The sequence below is a fragment of the Euphorbia lathyris genome, chromosome 10 (genome assembly GCF_963576675.1).
Source record: "Euphorbia lathyris chromosome 10, ddEupLath1.1, whole genome shotgun sequence".
In the NCBI taxonomy this organism is placed as follows: Eukaryota; Viridiplantae; Streptophyta; class Magnoliopsida; order Malpighiales; family Euphorbiaceae; genus Euphorbia; species Euphorbia lathyris.
Genome location: NC_088919.1, coordinates 29,958,264 through 29,975,989, shown reverse-complemented (window position 1 = coordinate 29,975,989; position 17,726 = coordinate 29,958,264). Strand labels below are relative to the sequence as shown.

The window sequence follows — 17,726 nt, the reverse complement described above, 5'->3', positions numbered from 1 at the left end:
ACGCAATAAGAATTTTATTATATTAGTTTTTATCTTATTTAATAACACAATTTTGATTTAATGGCCGATAAACTAAAGATTCTAGATTTGCTTGTCGATTATACGTAGCAACGGAATGATAAGTAATTTTCCTTATTTATTTCAGACATGATATTCCATAAAAAAAATTATTATGAAAGAATGATAAGTGATTCTATTTATTTATTTCAGACGAGACATTTCGTCTGCAAAAAGTATTATGATAGGAATGATTCCCTTATCATTTCCGTCTACAGTGCTAGCGTCGACCGTTTTATCCATGTTTTCGTTCCGTCAATGAACCATTTTACCGATGGAAATTGGTCGATGTCTAACAAATTTTCCATCTGAGATCAAGAATTTCTAATGATGAGTATAACAACTCGCCTGAAATTGGTGGCACATAGGTAGAAACTTGAGTAAGAAAGTGGAGAGAGTGCGACTATGGCTTATTAGTAAGGTGAATTAATAATACATGAAGCTGTGAAGCCGAATGTATAGGATTTAGACCAAAACGGACAATAACTACGTGGTATTGGACCAAACTGTTAAAGATGCACAGTAAGAAGTCCAGTAGAAATTAATGGCAATTAAAATTGACAATACCAACGATTATAGATCTTTATGATCAAGAAGTCAACTAAAGATTTATTTAAGGGTTAATTGCAAAATAACCCGAAGGTCTAGGATTTGGACCTGGTGCAATGACACTGCTGATGGAAAAGCCAATTGATCGGCAATTCAACAAAAGTCGAAAATTATAACTTTTCAAGAAGAAGAGATATTTTTAAAAAGTACCCAGACTAGACATATACATATTCACAAAAAAAGAACAGAAACTCAAACAGGGAAACAAAATTACAGATCCATGTTAAATTTTCCTTCTTTGTCAAACTCAAATCATCCCCTCCTCACCCACGTCCATCATGTCCAAAATGGACCAGTGGCTGCAAAAAACAAGCCAATAACCACCATAGTGCAAAATAGTCTGTGCGTATGATCAGAAAGAAACCAAAACACTAGTCTCTTGAGTCTCAAATCGATAGTGCGCACACTAACATTGAAGTTCCGATGAAGAGTTGTTACACGATCTACATGACCTTGTACGAAATCAAACCATCAATGGTGTCCACAACCAAATGATTCATGCGCACCAGCAGTAGGATATAAGTTCTCGCTAGGGGGCCTATGCCAACAAATATTACAACAGACACATTAGAGAGTGAACATAAAAAAAACTATTTTTCAACGGTTAAAAGTATAAATTTCAAATATAAATGAGATGAATAATGTTAATTAAGTTTTAGGGATAAGAACACAAAAAATGCATGTGGTTTACACGTTTTACAAACTCGAACCTATGGTTTTTTTTTTTTACAAAAAGAGGTATGTGCTAAACGCCGTTAGCAAACAGAGGCAAAATTGACTAACGGTGTTAAAATTCAAAGAGAAAATAGTTAATTTGGTCCTTATATTTATTTATTTTATAAATTAACGCCCCTAATTATCTAATTATCACAAATAAATCCCAAAATCAAAAATAAAAATAAAAAATACCATCTTCTCCATCCCTTTTTAATTTTTTATTTTCATTCTTCTTTCTGAAAATAAAAAATTAAAAAGGGATGGAGAAGATGGTATTTTTTATTTTTATTTTTGATTTTGGGGTTTATTTGTGATAATTAGATAATTAGAGGCGTTAATTTATAAAATAAATAAATATAAAGACCAAATTAACTCTTTTCTCTTTGAATTTTAACACCGTTAGTCAATTTTGCCTCTGTTTGCTAACGGCGTTTAGCACATACCTCTTTTTGTAAAAAAAAAAAAAAAAAACCACAGGTTCGAGTTTGTAAAACGTGTAAACCACAGGCATTTTTTTTGTACTTATCCCTAAGTTTTATGCCTAAACGTGACTTTTCTAGTGATTAAGGACCTAATGTGACAAAAAAATCTATAGCTAAATCTAACAATCAAAACGATTAAGGGTCTCAGTTAGTTTTTTTTTTTTCTTTTTTTTTTCCTTTTTTTCCCTATTTTAATTGCAGCTAAATGTCACGGGGTCATGTGTGAGCCATGTCAAAACCCTGTGTGGCGCCAAGACTTTCCCCAAGTCTCAACCAGCCAACTCCTACCGAAGAGGCTTATCCCTTTTAGTGTCCCGTCAATACGTATGTTGGTATTCCGTCCCGGAGTGTCTCCCTGTATATAAATCTCGCCCTATAAGGCACACACACTATAGGCTATCTCCAATCCATAATGTCCATAGAGTTCCACCCTACGGAGACATCTGCCTCCCTTCACGAAAGTCGAATGCCCGACTCTCCTAGTCCCTAGGATGGATCACTTAAGCCGGTACCGACTACTGACCTAGGGGGTGATGGATATCCAGCGCTAGGTGTAGTCTTTGTCCCTATATTGTTCTTTATACTAACTCGGCCTCCACGGTCAATGCAGATTGATATATTCCATTCACCACTCCTTGTCAAAGCCTCCTCGTAGCCTTGCTAATGCTTGAGGTTGAGTTTACCTATGCCAAACTCCCCCCCTCTCTCCTTACATTCTCCCCCACTTAGATTATCAACATCTTTGTTGATCAAGTTTGACTCCTCCGAATAGAGTTTCACTGTCTACTTTAAACGTTACTGAGGTTCTGCCCAATTCGTATTCACTCTTGTTTTTTCAAACTGATCTCCGCTCGCTCTTGAACTTTGCTTGAGTTTCCACGATGTTACCATATCTTTGAAAAATGGTTTCAACTTCAGCCATCATTTTGTTGCTCCCACAATCTTTAACTTGAATGCCTTCGACCGAAGAACTTCTCTCGCGTTGCAATCATAAGCTCATTTCTTATTAATAGCAAAAGAAAATTTTCAAAGTTTTCTGAGGTTCTTTATCTGAGTCTTCTTTCTCTAATCAGGGTCTTTCTTCCCATTCGTCTTCTATAATTCATCTCAAATCATTTCATTCGTGGACAAAATGACTTGTGCAGATTCAGTGTTCCTCATACGATCATAACTGACAATGGCAAGCAGTTTGATTGTAAGGCATTTCGATCATACTTTGATAACCTACACATCAAACTTCCCTTTACTTCGGTTGCTCATCCACAAACAAATGGGATGACCGAAGTAACGAACAGGACGATTGGACACGGCTTGAAGAAGAGGTTGGGTAAGGTAAAAGGCTCTTGGGTAGATCAACTTCAACACGTCTTATGGGCATATAGAACTACTCCACAAGCAACTACTAGCGAAACGCCATTTTCCCTCACATATGGAGCTGCAGCCTTCGTCCCAGTTGAAATTTGGGTACCCAGCCCTAGAGCAACTTACTATTCAGTTGATGGGAATGAAGAAGGTATGCGCCGAAAGCCAGACTTCTTAGAGGAAAGAAGAGAGCAGGCTTCGATAAAAATGGCAGCATATAAGCAAAAAATCAAGGCAACTCATGATAAACAAGTACGGCCTTGACAATTTTTCCAATGAGATCTTGTGTTAAGAAACGATGAAGCTTCTCAATCCAGAGAAGACCAAGGAAAAGTGGGACGCAACTGGGAAGGCCCATTTCAGATTGATGAATGTGTTAATACACACACATATCGACTTTAGGAACTCTCTGGAATAACAATTCCCCAAACTTGGAATGCAGTTTCATTACGAAAGTTTTATCAGTAAAGATTGTTGTAAACCTACCTTTTGGTAGTACATGATTCATATCTTGTAATTCATGTCATTCGACAGTCAAACACAATGCAATACAGTTTCCTTTATACAAAATTTTACTTAGAATCCTTTTTTATTATATTAAAGGTTAATCTTATGCACACTATAAGGATTTTAATCAAAATCATTAAGTCGATACATTCTAAAAAAGATACTTAGTTTTTCTGACATTTATATAAGCCGAAAAGTAGACCTGGCAATTATCGTGTTTCGTGTAAAAATCGTGTTATCTCATATTTATGTTCCATATGGTTTTATATGTTATAAATGCTAGAAAAATGATTTTCGTGTCAATCGTGTCATGTCAGTCGGATTGGCTCTGTAATCGTGTTTTCGTGTCAGAAATTGCCACTTCTACCGAAAAGTAAGCGAATTTTTTTCATATATTTCAAATAAAGTGACTTACATACATTCGGTAAAAAGATATATAAAAAACTGAAAGATTACAATGAAAGGTCAGGAAATTCCCATAACAAAGGAATTTCAGGAACATCATCTATATCTTCGGGAGGAAGAAACTGAACCCAGAAGTTGAAGTTTGCATTGGGATAGATTCGTTTTAGGGTGCGTAGAAAAACCACCCTAAATTTTAAAGATCATTTAAGTTCCAAAGCTTTGGCCTCTTCAGTAACAGTAGCTAGGGTATGGTTCATTTGATCTTTCAAATCTTACAAGGAAAGGTTAAAAGCAGCTTAAGATGTTTCCTTCTCCATCTCTAAAGGCTCAATCTTGCCACGGAGAGAAGCGCTAGATTCTTGGGCAACAACCTAGCCTTTATTTAACAAATCAACCTTCACTTTCTCTTGATATGTTTCAATTCAGGACTGAACCAACTCTGCCTCAATTCAGGACTAGTCGTGCTATGTCATCAGAGATTGCGGGAATCTGGAGGCTAACGTTATCCCTATAGTGTTTGCGCCACAATTGTACAATTAACATAAGATTCTTATTTAGCGAAGGATAAAAGTGATAGAGAAGAAACGAAAATAAGTATGAAAATCTAAGTTACCTAGGGTCAGTCATATTTCTCAAACATGTCAAGCATTTCTTGGTTGACATTCGACGAAGTTCGATTCACTATCTCATTCGCAACTTTGCTAGTAAATTCTTATTTTTGCCTTTTCGTTCCAGCTCATATTTATATGTTCTGAGTCGTTTGGGAGCAGGTTCGGACAATGGTTTATAATCTATGTCATGCACTCTTTGACGTTTTCCAACAATTTGGGGTTTGTCACCCATAGGCACTCCGGTTCGTTGAAAACGTCGAATGCGTGCTATAAGATCAGTTATGCTTAAATCTTCCAACTCCACCGGCTGCTTCAGAAATGCCCAAATCTGAAAAGCCGGATTCTTCGCTAATTGGTGAAGTGGGTATGAAGTCATCCGGGTTTACTTGATTAGAGTTAAGAATTGGATGGGAGCTTGGTGGCTTGATTCTCAACAGATTTAGCTTGTGTAGTGTTTCCAGCTTTATAAGATGAAGGAACATATTGGACTGGAAGAGTTTGTTGTTGTTGTTGCTCCTCTTCACAAAGAAAAAGAGTGAGCAAACTCATCCATCGAGGAGAGCCTTCTTCATCCTCTCCGATAACTTCATTTTGAGGCAAGAGTCTGGAAGAGGGAGCAGTAATCGGGAGTAAGGCATCAGCTTTGGTTGTATCTTCAGTCGCTTCGGCGGTGGCGAAAGGCAGATCTTCGCTTGCAGATTCATTTTGCTCTTCAGCAATAGCAGTTTCCTCAGCCTGGACTTCGGTAGCAACAAGTAAAGTGGTATTCACTGTAGTTGAATCAGCTTCAACACTGATTTGAATGACGACGGGATTAGACGAAGTGCCTGCAACAGTGATTGTTGGGCAGCACTTAGCTTGATTCGTTATGCGATTTGTGCACGAAGAGACATTGTGCCATAATACCTACATCAAGAGAAAATCACAAATCAACAACTAAGAAAGAAATTCACCTTCCATGAACCTTTTAGAGCCCGGATATGCAAGAGGCCGGTTTCGTGGGTGTTTTGTTCCATTTTGTGGCAAAAAGAAACCCACAGATATAGGGATTATTGGGATCTACACCATTCGGTGCTACCTAGAACCAATTCGGCTTGAAATTTTTTACATTTTGCATTTTCTCTTTTAGAAAGGGATGCAAAAATGCATGTTAAGTCCAGTATACCATGTCTTCATCTCCTTTCTTCGTGGGCCGCCAGAAATACCAAAACAGATGTACGGTCAGATACACGTTCAAATCAGTACAAACCTTATCAAACATAAGGAGTTCCAGCCACGAATTCAACGTAATCTGGCAAGGGCTAAGATTAAATTCGTTCAAGACGGCCACAACACCCCTGGGTAATGGAAAGGTCATTTCCCACTTTAAGTACCGAAGAAAAATACCCAATTTTCTAAAAGGTGGATGCTTGGCTCGTTCGTCTTCGTTGGGAATGGTAATAATCATCTGTTTCAGCCAGGGGTATTGCTCTTCGGCTGTATTCACAAGCTCTAATCTCGTTATCGAAGGCTGGGCAGGAACCTTCGGGTTTACTCTACAAACTTTAGCAGGAGCTTCTTCTGCTGGGTTTCGAGACAAAGAGGGTTGAGCACCCTTGGAAAGGCGAACCTTTTTCGAACCAATTTTTTAAGATTTGGGAGCCATGAGAAAGAAATAAAAAAGAAAACAGCAAGGAGGAAGGATCAAGAAACTTACGATTCAGATCGTAGAGACAAAAGCAAGGAGGTAGTGTGAAATATGCGAAAGCATCTTCTCTATTTATAATGAAGGAGTAGCGAAAGGTCTTTCATCATTATTCTCTTAGGCTTTTCATTTGTCCCAAAGCCAATAATGATGAAATTCAGAATGATGGCTCACGTGTTGTTTCAGCTAGCTGTCATCATTAGGGAACGTTCCGAAATTAATAGGGTAAATTACATCCATGGCCACTGAACTTTTACCCATTTTAACATTGTGGCCACTGAACTTCAATTCTTAACGATATGACCACTGAACTTTACACTTTTTAACAATGGTGGCCACTATGACCGTTGACCAACACATTTTACCTTTAACTCTCCTTTTTGACTGGTTCTCTCTCTCCTCGTCTTTTTCTAAAATTTTATATTCCTATTTTACCCTTAATCTCTTTCTTTCTCTCTTCATCCCTTTCTTTCTCTCTATCTTTCTCTCACTTCATCAGCCATGGCTTTCTTCTTCAGAGTTTGTTTCCTTTTCAGGAAACTTGAACTTATTATAGCTTGGTCTCCATTCAAGCTTTTCTTCAAGAAATTTACTTTCCAGCCTTCTTTGAACTCCTCAGTTGTGAGTTGATATTTCTAAGAAAGCATGATGTTAAAGGGTGAAAGGAAAGGTATGGAAGCCATTGAAGAATGATACTAAGCCAACTTTGAGATTCACGTATTTATAGAAGAAAAATAGTATCATTTCTTGCTATTTTGGAATCTTTGATTGGCGAAATAGCTTCACACTACAAGACATGCTTACGTTATCTATTATATGCATTGCTTCCTCTCTTATCATCCTATATATTTTTGTTTCAACACCACACCTTATATATTTTAGCCATGGCTAATGAAGAGAGAGAAAGAAATGGATGAAGAGAGAAAGAAAGTGATTAAAGATAAAATGGGAATATAAAATTTTAGAAAGAGATGAGAAGAGAGAGAACCAGTCAAAAAGGAGAGTCAAAGGTAAAAAAGTGTTGGTCAACGATTATAGTGGCCACCAATGTTAAAAAGTGTACATTCCAGTGGCCATACCGCTAAGAGTTGAAGTTCAGTGGCCATGGGTGTAATTTACCCAAAATTAACGTCATCATCATGTCATACGCCTAAACCCTGAAAAGCTTTTTTCAGAAGCTTAAGAAGGGGCATCTGATATAGGATAAATAAAGTAGGGTCAGAGCAAAGGCCCAGCCAGATCAGCTTATTGGGCCTAAGCTAATACCCCATATCAAAATGAGCTAATGAGAAAGATTGGAGCGGTAAATAGAAAGCTTCAAGGAGAAGGTATATAGTTTCACACGTGGACCAATTGGAGCTTCAAACTTCAAGGTCACGCTCCTAATCCCTAGATCACGCTAGAAATTGCAGAGTGACATAAAGGGATTAGAGTTCGAACCCAATCAACGGTACACACGTGAAAAGGTGTTTGGCCGAACTTAATCAATGTAGGAATGGCAATTTCTAATACGAAAACACGATTTACAGAGACAATCTGAATGACAAGACACAATTGACACAAAAATCATTTTTCTAACATTTATAACATATAAAACCATATATATGAGATAACACGATTTTGACACAAAACACGAAATTGCCACCTCTAAATCAACGGTCTTCACGTGGAACGGTGTTTGGCCGAACCCAACAAGAGCTGACACATGTAAAGTACATTATTACACTTTAGGTATGGAATTATCTATAAATAGCCTTGGACATCGTGCTCCAGGTATATTAACTATTCGTAACTATTCACTAATTGCTTTCAAGTTATTTCTTATGCCTAAGAACACCACTGACTTAAGTATCGGAGAGGGGACACCAGATTATGGCCCCTCTCTGATTGTTTGCTGTCGATTCAGGTTATCGAAAAGCAATTCAAAGATTGTATTCAGTATTGAAGACATCACTTAGTTAAGGCTCACTCGCCCACTCAGCAAAGACTGCGCTTGGTTTAGGCTCTGATACCAAATGTCACGGGGTCAGGTTTGAGCAAGGCCAAACCCCATGTAACGGTAAGACTTTCCCCAAGTCTCGGTCAACCAACTCCTACCGATTGGGTCTGTCCTCTTTTAGCATCCCATCAATATATCTGTCGGTATTCCGTCCCGGAAGGTCTCTCTATATATAAACCTCGCCATATAAAGACACACACTATTGGCTATCTCGGAGCCCATAGAGTTCCACGCCATCCACAAAGGTTGAATGTCCAACTCTTTTAATCCCTAGTGGACTAGGGTGGATTGTTTAAGCCAATACAAGCTACTGATACATGGGTGGCGGAGATCCAACGTCAAGTGTAGTATTTGTCCTTTATATTGTTCTTTATACCAACTCGGCGTCCAAATTCAGCTACGTTGATATGTTTCATTCACCACTCCTTGTCGAAGCCTCCTCATAGCCTTGCTAATCTTTGAAATTGAGTTTGCTTATAGTCAAACTTTCCCTTACACTAAGCAAACGTGCCTTTTTAAATGTAAAGACAATAGTTTATTACTTATCTTGTTTTTAAATCTTAGGGACTAAATGTCAATTTTTATTTTATTGAAGCATGTCTCACTTAAAAGATATGCGTTAAATTAAAAAACAAGATGGTTCAAAATTTCAAGTAATATTTCTAATAACAACTGAAATTGCCATTACCTAATCCCAATGATGAAATTTCGTCTTGGCAGAAGTAGTTAAATCCATTTGTATTCTTCTTCTTTGTCAAGCTCGAGTTAATTTTCTCAACAGCAGCTAACAGATCCTGCAATATTAATATTAAGTATGGAAGATGAAACATACGTTAATGAGTGACCAGACTGATTAGGAACTCAATGAACTATACGAAGTTAGAAGTTGTCTGAAGCTAGTTGTTTTAAAAGGGCCGCTGGATCTATCTAGAAGCTGCCTGGGCCGTCGAGCCAGCCAAAAATTCTACTAACATGTAATATGGACTCCATATTTTAACATGCAATCAACCATTGTGATGTCTGCGTTTTGTTAAAAGTTTGCTGCTTCTTTTTTAACTAAAAGTGTCTAATCTAACGGTGAAGGTTAAACATTTATCTAACTTTTTTAAAATCCTAAAATAACCATGTGACAAATAGGTGCACTTCTTATAATCACAGCTAGACATACAACCTTTAGCAGTGGTCCGAGTGAAAGCTTACGCCTTTAGGTGAATTCTCTCGATTAAAGTTTATTATATTAGTATTTAAAATTTCTAACTTAAGCGACTTGAAGCTCTTACCATTCGAGTCAAACTTAATTGCTACGTGATGCATTTATAATCTATAAGTGGTCAAACTTCATCATAATTCTTTCTTTAAATCATATATCAGTTTGAAGACTGTTATAGAATAAGTCAATGTAATAAATGTAAGCATGGCTAAGTCAACTAAGGCATTGTTAGAGGCTGATGTGGGCTTACTATGTCTCCTTGATTGAAGGAGAACCTTGTATATATATATGTGTATTGTTCTTAAGTAAAATATATCAATGTAGTCTCTTAATCTTACATGGTATCTCATGGATTTCTCTCTATTTCCATGGTCTGTTACATGGTATCAGAGCCTTGTTTGGTCTCTGTTTTGGGTTTCTGGATTGAGATTCCAGAATTTGTTTTTGGCTTTATGAGCAGAATTTCTGCGTTTACATTTCTGGGTTGTTTCTTTCAGCATTGTTTGCCTTGTGAGCAGACTGTTTGGACCTAGGGTTCGAGTTTCAGTTCTTCCACCGACATCGCCTCTCTGTTTCCAACGTGTCTGTTTGGTCAGTTTTCCGGTGAATCTCCTTTCTGTTGACATTGTTGGCAGCCTCTTGCCCGATGTTTATATTGGCATCTGCCTCTCCGTTTCCGAAAAGGATTGTTGTTCTGTTGTCGTCTTGTCATCTACCTTCCGCCTATCCGATTTGTTGTTCTTCTGAGTTGCATCTCCCGGATTATGTTTTATATCCTGAAGTATCTCGAGTTTCTTATGTTTTATTTTGTTTTTAGTAGTATTGTCTTAAGACTATGTTATCTCTATCTGTAGCAAGCTGAGCATGATTAACATCCATGCTTCAGCTTGAGGGGGAGTGGTATAGAATAAGTCAATGTAATAAATGTAAGCATGGCTAAGTCAACTAAAGCATTGTTAGAGGCTGATGTGGGCTTACTATGTCTCCTTGATTGAAGGAGAACCTTGTATATATATATGTGTATTGTTCTTAAGTAAAATATATCAATGTAGTCTCTTAATCTATATGGTATCCCATGTATTCTAGTGTATTACATCGTCTATTACAAAGACAAACACCATAGACCTGCTGGCCCAAATACACCTCGTAGTCTGACTATTGGACCAAAAGTATAAATACAGACCAGGAAAGCAGTAAATGAATTATTTGAACATAGGCTCGGACGTACCTCCCACGATGTAAGATTTTTCATGTAGGAAGGAAGACTTTCGTACCCATCTTTTGATACTTCTATAACAGATTTAACAACATCAACTGGCTTTAGAGCACCTTCTACTTCCCCTAGTTTTCAAGAGAATTGATGGAAAATGTTATTGTTTTTCTAATATACCTTGAATGTAATGAGTATGACAACCTTAACTTGAAAATATTAAGGAGTTTTAACCTCCAATTCCTTCAAAAGTCAGCTCAGCTGTTTGGTCCAGACTACTTGCACTCTGTAGTTTGCCATCATAATGCCTAAGAAGTGAATAATATATATAGCATGAGTAAAGAAGAAACTAAAAGCTTCTTGTGTATCATAAATGAATTGAAAACTTCTACTACTTACTTCATTGGTTCTCTCATAAACGTATACGTATCATCAATATTACTGTTTGCTGCACAGGATGACGAAGTGGGCAAAAACCACAAATTAGTGAAGCAAAAGGAAATGTTATATAATAGGCTTAATATATAATTCCACTTCTAAACTTGTCACAGGTTACCGTTTGGCATCCTGGATGTACATTTAAAACTGTCGCATCTCTAAATTTGTCAATTTCGAACATCCACACCCTTATTTATTGACATGGTATGAAGCTTGTTTAAGTGAAAATTGGACTGTCGATACTATTTTAACTTTAAAGTCTGCTAAATCAGCAATAAAGGTATCGAAAGTTTAAAATTGATAAATTTAGGCGTGTGATAAATCCTACAAGTTCAGAGTGGGACATGATAAAAGTGAAATGTTTAGGCCTGTAATTACCTACTAAACTTAGATAAAACATTTCAGACTAGATGTGCAAGCTACGAAAGCCATATAGCATAAAGAAATATCACTAGAAGCGCAGTATAAGTTTGTATTTGAAGGGTGTGATTGTGTAGAGCATCCGGAATGGGCATCGAGAAACAGACAGTAACACTCACCTTCAGATGCTAAACTGGCAAGACAGACGTCTGAAAGTCCAAGATTTTTCAAATTCATTGATTCATCCATTCTGTAAAAAATCAAGGAAGAAACAATCCACACCTGGTAACCATGCATTAATTAAAACCACAAGTAGTTATTGACAGTTACTATTGAGGAAATATTTGATCATTTGTCCTCAATCCCTCATTGAGTTCAAAATCTCACATTTGCAAACTAGTCGTTTTGATAGTAATTCTTCTTAGGTTTTAGTTTCTATTCTCCTATTATCTAAATTAAGCTCACTGAAAAAATAAAGAACACTTGTTGTGGCCTTCCGTCTATTTCTAACTTTCAGGCAAATCAGTAATCAATACTAGCATTATTTGAATGTGAATTATTTCCAAAAAAATTACTCAATTCTTATCCGATGTGCATCAACGAGATCCTACATATCACACAAATTATGAAAGCTCTTTTTCCCGGAAAAATAAATATAGCCGAATAGAATAAACGGAGACAAAATTAGGATACAGAGAGTCCTCTTCCAAACTCCTCATAATTGAGCTCGTTCCAGATAGAGGATAGCAATAAGAAGGAAGGTCCAGGTCATCCTTCTTTTCCAAACCAAGAGGCGTTAATATGCTGGGATCATCATCGCCATCAATCTCCAGCCCTAATTTCAGCAGCAGCAAGAAGAATAGTTTTAATACTTCGTTTCAAAGAATTTCTGAGCTTTTGCCAATTTATCAGAAAGAGCAACTAGTAAGAAAGGAAGAGGGAAATTAAAGTACCAGAGACATATCCAAAGCTGTTAAGACGATCTGCTAGTTGAAGAAGATCGGTCTCATTCGTCTTGTAAACTTCATTACAGTGACCTAATAACTCCTCAAAAGATACTGTACCAAACGACATTGATTCAAGCAGGCTAAGATCCGTGCCGGCGGTAGAAACACGACGGTTAAGGCATTGTATGAAAGTAGATGAAGCCGAATCTGTTGAATAAACGAAACAAGTAATTGAGATACCGATAAGAAAACTAGTATAACATAATTGCTGCGGAATCAAAACAAGGAATTGGGAAGTACCAAGAGGGATGGGACGGCGGTCGAGTGAGAGCTTGAGAGCGTCGCAGCTGGACTGAAGATGGTTGGAGAAGGATGTTAAGCTTTTGCTGAATATACTGATCTGTTCTTCCATTTTCTTCTATCTTTCTATCTCGCTATTCGATCTATCGATTCAACTTGTTTTGAACTTGTAGTAGCTTTTGCCGCTCTTCTATCCTTTGAACTTTTTTATATTTATTAAATGTCTAAAACTTAGATGAGCATCAATTAGCGCCTGTAGCTCAGTGGATAGAGCGTCTGTTTCCTAAGCAGAAAGTCGTAGGTTCGACCCGTACATGGCCCGTTATTTTTATTTTTTTCTTATATTCCAAATATAGTTAATAATATTAGTCCATCCATTATGTGATTGGTGCTAGCATCTCTAGTGGTTTGCTAGCCATGTTTGGTTTTTATATTCATTTAAACAATATATATATATAGTATTTATTTTATTTATTTTAAATAGTATTAATTTCTTCCATTAAAACCATAATAGAAATTTTAATGTTTTTAATCTAATGATATTCTGACTATAATATTTTCAATTTAATGATATTCAGATTTTTTTTTTTATTCTAATAGATATTGAAACCAAAATGATATTCCGATTTTAATTTTTAAATCCAATTAAATAAATTATTTAAATTATAAATATACATTGATTAATATTAAATACTAATAGATTTTTTTATTCAATTAATTTAATTCATTATAAATTTTATTATTATAAAATAGATTATTTGATTAAAAGTAAAGAAAATTAAATATTATATAACGTGTAGGACTCGTGATGGTGACTAACCACTAGAGAGGATTTTGGTTAGAGTTGTTTTATGGGGAGAGTTGTTAGAAATTGGTGAGGTGGAGTGGTTGGAGGGTGTGCAACCCTCCAACCACTAGAGTTGCTCTTATGTGATTATATGTAACTAATTGGTACTTGAAATTAGACAATTCAGTGTGGATCAGTAGACAATTCAGACAAAGCAGCTACACATTAAGTCAATCTTTTTTCCTACTATAAAACGTGGGTTTGTGAAAATTAATTAGAATAATTGACTTATTATAGAATAAATAAATAGTGGAATCAATAAATAAGAGGTAACAATGTCTTTTCTCTAATATCCTTACGGGGCGTTTGGTTCACAATGGGTAAGGGAAAAGGAATCAAGAAAGGGAAACTGAAGGAAATGAAAGGAATAAGCATTAATTCCTCTATATGTTTGGATATGTTTAGCAATATATGTTTGGATATGTTTAGGAAAGGGAATGCAATTCCACCTCATTCCCTTTGTGGATGTTTGGTTCAAATAGGGAATCAAAACTATTTTTTTTAACTTCATATATAATAATAATAATAAAATCAACTCTTTTACTACAGTTTCTATAAAACGTGAAATAACTTCATATATAATCCCAAACAATCCAAAACGTCACTCACTTGCTACCCTTACTGATAATAACATAAAGTTCATAAAAGTTAAAATTTAAACTTAACAAAGTTCATACAAATTAAAAAAACAAAAATAAAAACAAAAGCCAATAGTTTTCTAAGCATAATACTTCATCACCAGAAAGAGTTTAAGCATCTTCATTGTCCTTTTCACCAAGAAAATCTTTAACAAGCATGACTTTCAAAGCATCGGGACAATTAGAAAAAAGCAGGAGCTTGTTCGGATCTACAGTTAGAATTTGAGCTACTTTCAAAGCTCGTTTTTTAGTTATACCTTCCAAAACAAGCAGCTCATCCAACACATTTTCCTCTTTCTGAATTACATATTGCTCACGTTCATCAGTACGGGTCATTACATTAGCCATGGTTGAAAGACGTGCATTCATATCTTTCATAAAACTTTGTAAGCTTGCTAATTCAGAATTACCAGCACTAACTTTCTTCTTACCTCCCTTATGCTTTGAAGTGTTCTCTCTTTTCATTTTCTTTGACGGAGGGGCAGATTCCACCATTTCACCAACATTATCACTAGCATTAGTATCTTCCTCATCACTTGAATCAAGCACAACTTGATTGGGTATAGCAATTTTTTCCATATTGCCAACCGCATCAACAAAACCCTCAGCTGATTTGCCAGTGGCATAATCTTTGCCATAAATCTCCATCAAAATGTTCAAGTGAGGAAAAGCTTTTCCATACAAATTCTTACAACTAGGATGACCCTAACAAATTAATAAATGTCAATTCAAATAATTAATCGCTTATAAAGAAACATTTATCAACAAATACTTATAATGTTAATTAAAAAAATATAACTAATACAAAATAATCATACCTTGCAATACTCATCGTATACGTTTCTCTCTACAGAAATAATGTGTTTTTCATCATCCCACTTGAAACCACTTGTATTTAGCATTTGAGCCATAGCTCTAAATTTGGCAACAATTGTTTTGATCCTTGAGTCAATATGTGGTGAAGCTTTCAAACCACAATTAGGAAGGGCCTTTCCAATCATCTCTTCCAAGCGAATCATATATCCATTTCTGAACCCATTATCACACTTCTAGTGTGGATCAGTAGACAATTCAGACAAAGCAGCTACAAGTGCATTATCTTCCTTCGAACTCCAAAAATGTTTATTCTTACCTCTCCCACCTCCACTTGACATACTTTCATCCATCTAATTAAAATATACAAAATTAAATTTTTAATTCAAATAAAGAAATTAATACGCTCTTGAAATTTAAATAAACACACTAGTTCAAGTCCAAGTATAACTAATACAGTTCAAGTTAAAGAAAACATACTAATACAAGTCCAAATAAAAAGAACAAATACAAATAAAAGAAGACAAGACAATAGAAGTTCAAATATAATAGGATATCACAAGTTCAACTTAATGATTTCTAGCTCTCCAATTGTTGAACATGTTTTGAGCTAATGTATTTCTGAAAGTTGTCCATGGATCGGATACATCAATGGAGGTTATGTATTCTTCCTCATCGTCTTCATCACTGTCATCACCATCACTAGCAACCTCTTCAAACATTTCATTGTCATCAAATGAAGGCATGTATCTCTTTACCAAGTTATGTAGTAAAGCACATGCAAGTACAATGCAACCATGTGTTTCTAAACTAAACCAAGAAGGGCTTCTAAGTATTCCCCATCTGCCCTTAAGTAACCCGAAGCATCATTCAATCACGTTTCTAGCCGATGCATACCTTAAGTTGAAATACTCCTCAGCGCTTTGAGGTTGACGCGGACCACTAGTCCACTCCCTAAGATGATAAAAATGTCCTCTATATGGTGCAAGGAATCCCTCTCCATTAGTATATCCACCATCGCATAATTAATAACAACCTTTGCACGTTAAAGAACTATTTATTATACACTCACTCATTTAAATTGGACTCAATGAAACATTTTTATCAAGTAAATTACCTTTTGGAACTTTTAAACCATTAGGTCTAGAGATAGCATCTCGAAGAATACGATCATCATGTGCCGATCCCTCCTAACCAGGTAAGACGTATATAAATTCCATTTCAGGTGAGCACACTCCTAATACATTCATTGCTAGGTTACCTTTTCTCGTACGATATTTAGACCGATCCTCAGAAGGTACATTTACACTAATCATTGTACCATCAAGTGCACCTAAACAATTCTATAAAAAAAGAACTTTAGATCATGTAATGTTTATATTATTGTAATGCAATAAGTGTTAAATTGTTGTACCTTGAAATACTTCCACCTATCATCATTGCAATCCTCTGGTATTGGGGTAGGTTTCTTAAGCAATACAACATGTAGCTTCAAGATTGACATTAAACAAGCATGAAATTGTCTACTAACCGTCTCACCACTTCTATAAAAAAAAAGTGCACCAACCATTCTATTCTTTTTATGGTGAGCTAGTGTGTATAAGAAGCCTGCAACAATCTCCTCTAAACACGTATTTCTTGTCTCACTCGAACCACCAATATCTCTAACCAATTCAAGAAGTGCACCAAATGTTCGCCGATTAATATGAAGAAAGTTTCTACACAGTGTGTCACTTTCTCTAATCATTCTATTTAAGTTGCGCAATCTCATTTTTCTTCTAGTTTGTTTATCTAGTCTTAGACGTTGACCATTATGTAATGTTTTTCTAATTGTGTACAACATTAAATGGACCGATACAATACAATTAATTAATGTAACGACATATCGAATAAACTCGTAAACTCTTCTCCTTCTCAAGGAATGAGCAATACGTGCCATTTCTGTACAATAAAACATCAATAAGACTTTCAATTGCTGAAATATGAGTTAGAAAAACACATAACACAAAAAGACTATCATAATATACATCAATTAGAAAAAAGCAGGAGCTTGTTCGGATCTTGCTCACGTTCATGATACATCAATAAGGCTATCATAATATACAAAAACACATAACACTATCATGTATAGTTAGAAAAACACATAACACTATCATGTTTAGTTACAAATAATCAGGGAAGTATATGCATTGCCTTCAAGTTCGTGAATCAATCACATTACAAATAATTAGAGAAGTATAATCATTTAAATGTAAAATACCTCTCGACGGAGTTTAGCCTCTTCACTTATAACCTCAGAATTAGTGATTGTTTCACTATGCTTCTGGAAGAGGTAAGGTTAGTATTAGGACACACATTTGACTTAAATAATGGCAATCACATATAACATGAAAAATAGAAATAATTAAAAAGAAATAATTAAAAAGAAATAATGAAAAGACCTTCTCATGTTCAATGAAAAAGAAATAATGAAAATCATACAAAGATAGACACTCCACAAAGAAAATAGTTTTAGATTTCAATAACAATC

At 35.7% G+C, this 17,726-nt stretch overlaps 1 protein-coding gene across 4 annotated transcripts; it reads right to left on the bottom strand.

Annotated features, from left to right (window-relative positions):
* Positions 1–739: 739 nt before the first annotated feature.
* LOC136209538 (uncharacterized) lies at positions 740–13,064 on the bottom strand. Of its 4 annotated transcripts, XR_010677574.1 has the most exons (10): positions 12,899–13,064; positions 12,605–12,805; positions 12,345–12,486; positions 11,831–11,901; positions 11,253–11,301; positions 11,088–11,161; positions 10,872–10,984; positions 9,122–9,227; positions 4,753–5,656; positions 4,077–4,647 (listed from the first exon to the last, which is right to left on the bottom strand). XR_010677574.1 is itself a non-coding variant. In XM_066001033.1 (9 exons), exons 1-9 carry the CDS (start codon positions 13,008–13,010, stop codon positions 1,110–1,112), a joined length of 963 nt encoding a protein of 320 aa, XP_065857105.1. In that variant the 5' UTR covers positions 13,011–13,061; the 3' UTR covers positions 740–1,109. The 4 variants fall into 4 exon arrangements, 3 of the variants coding, with proteins under 3 accessions (XP_065857105.1, XP_065857107.1, XP_065857106.1); XM_066001033.1 differs by lacking the exons at positions 4,077–4,647; positions 4,753–5,656 and adding an exon at positions 740–1,204 and having other exon boundaries at positions 12,899–13,061; XM_066001034.1 differs by having other exon boundaries at positions 4,077–5,656.
* Between the last annotated feature and the right edge of the window lie 4,662 nt (positions 13,065–17,726).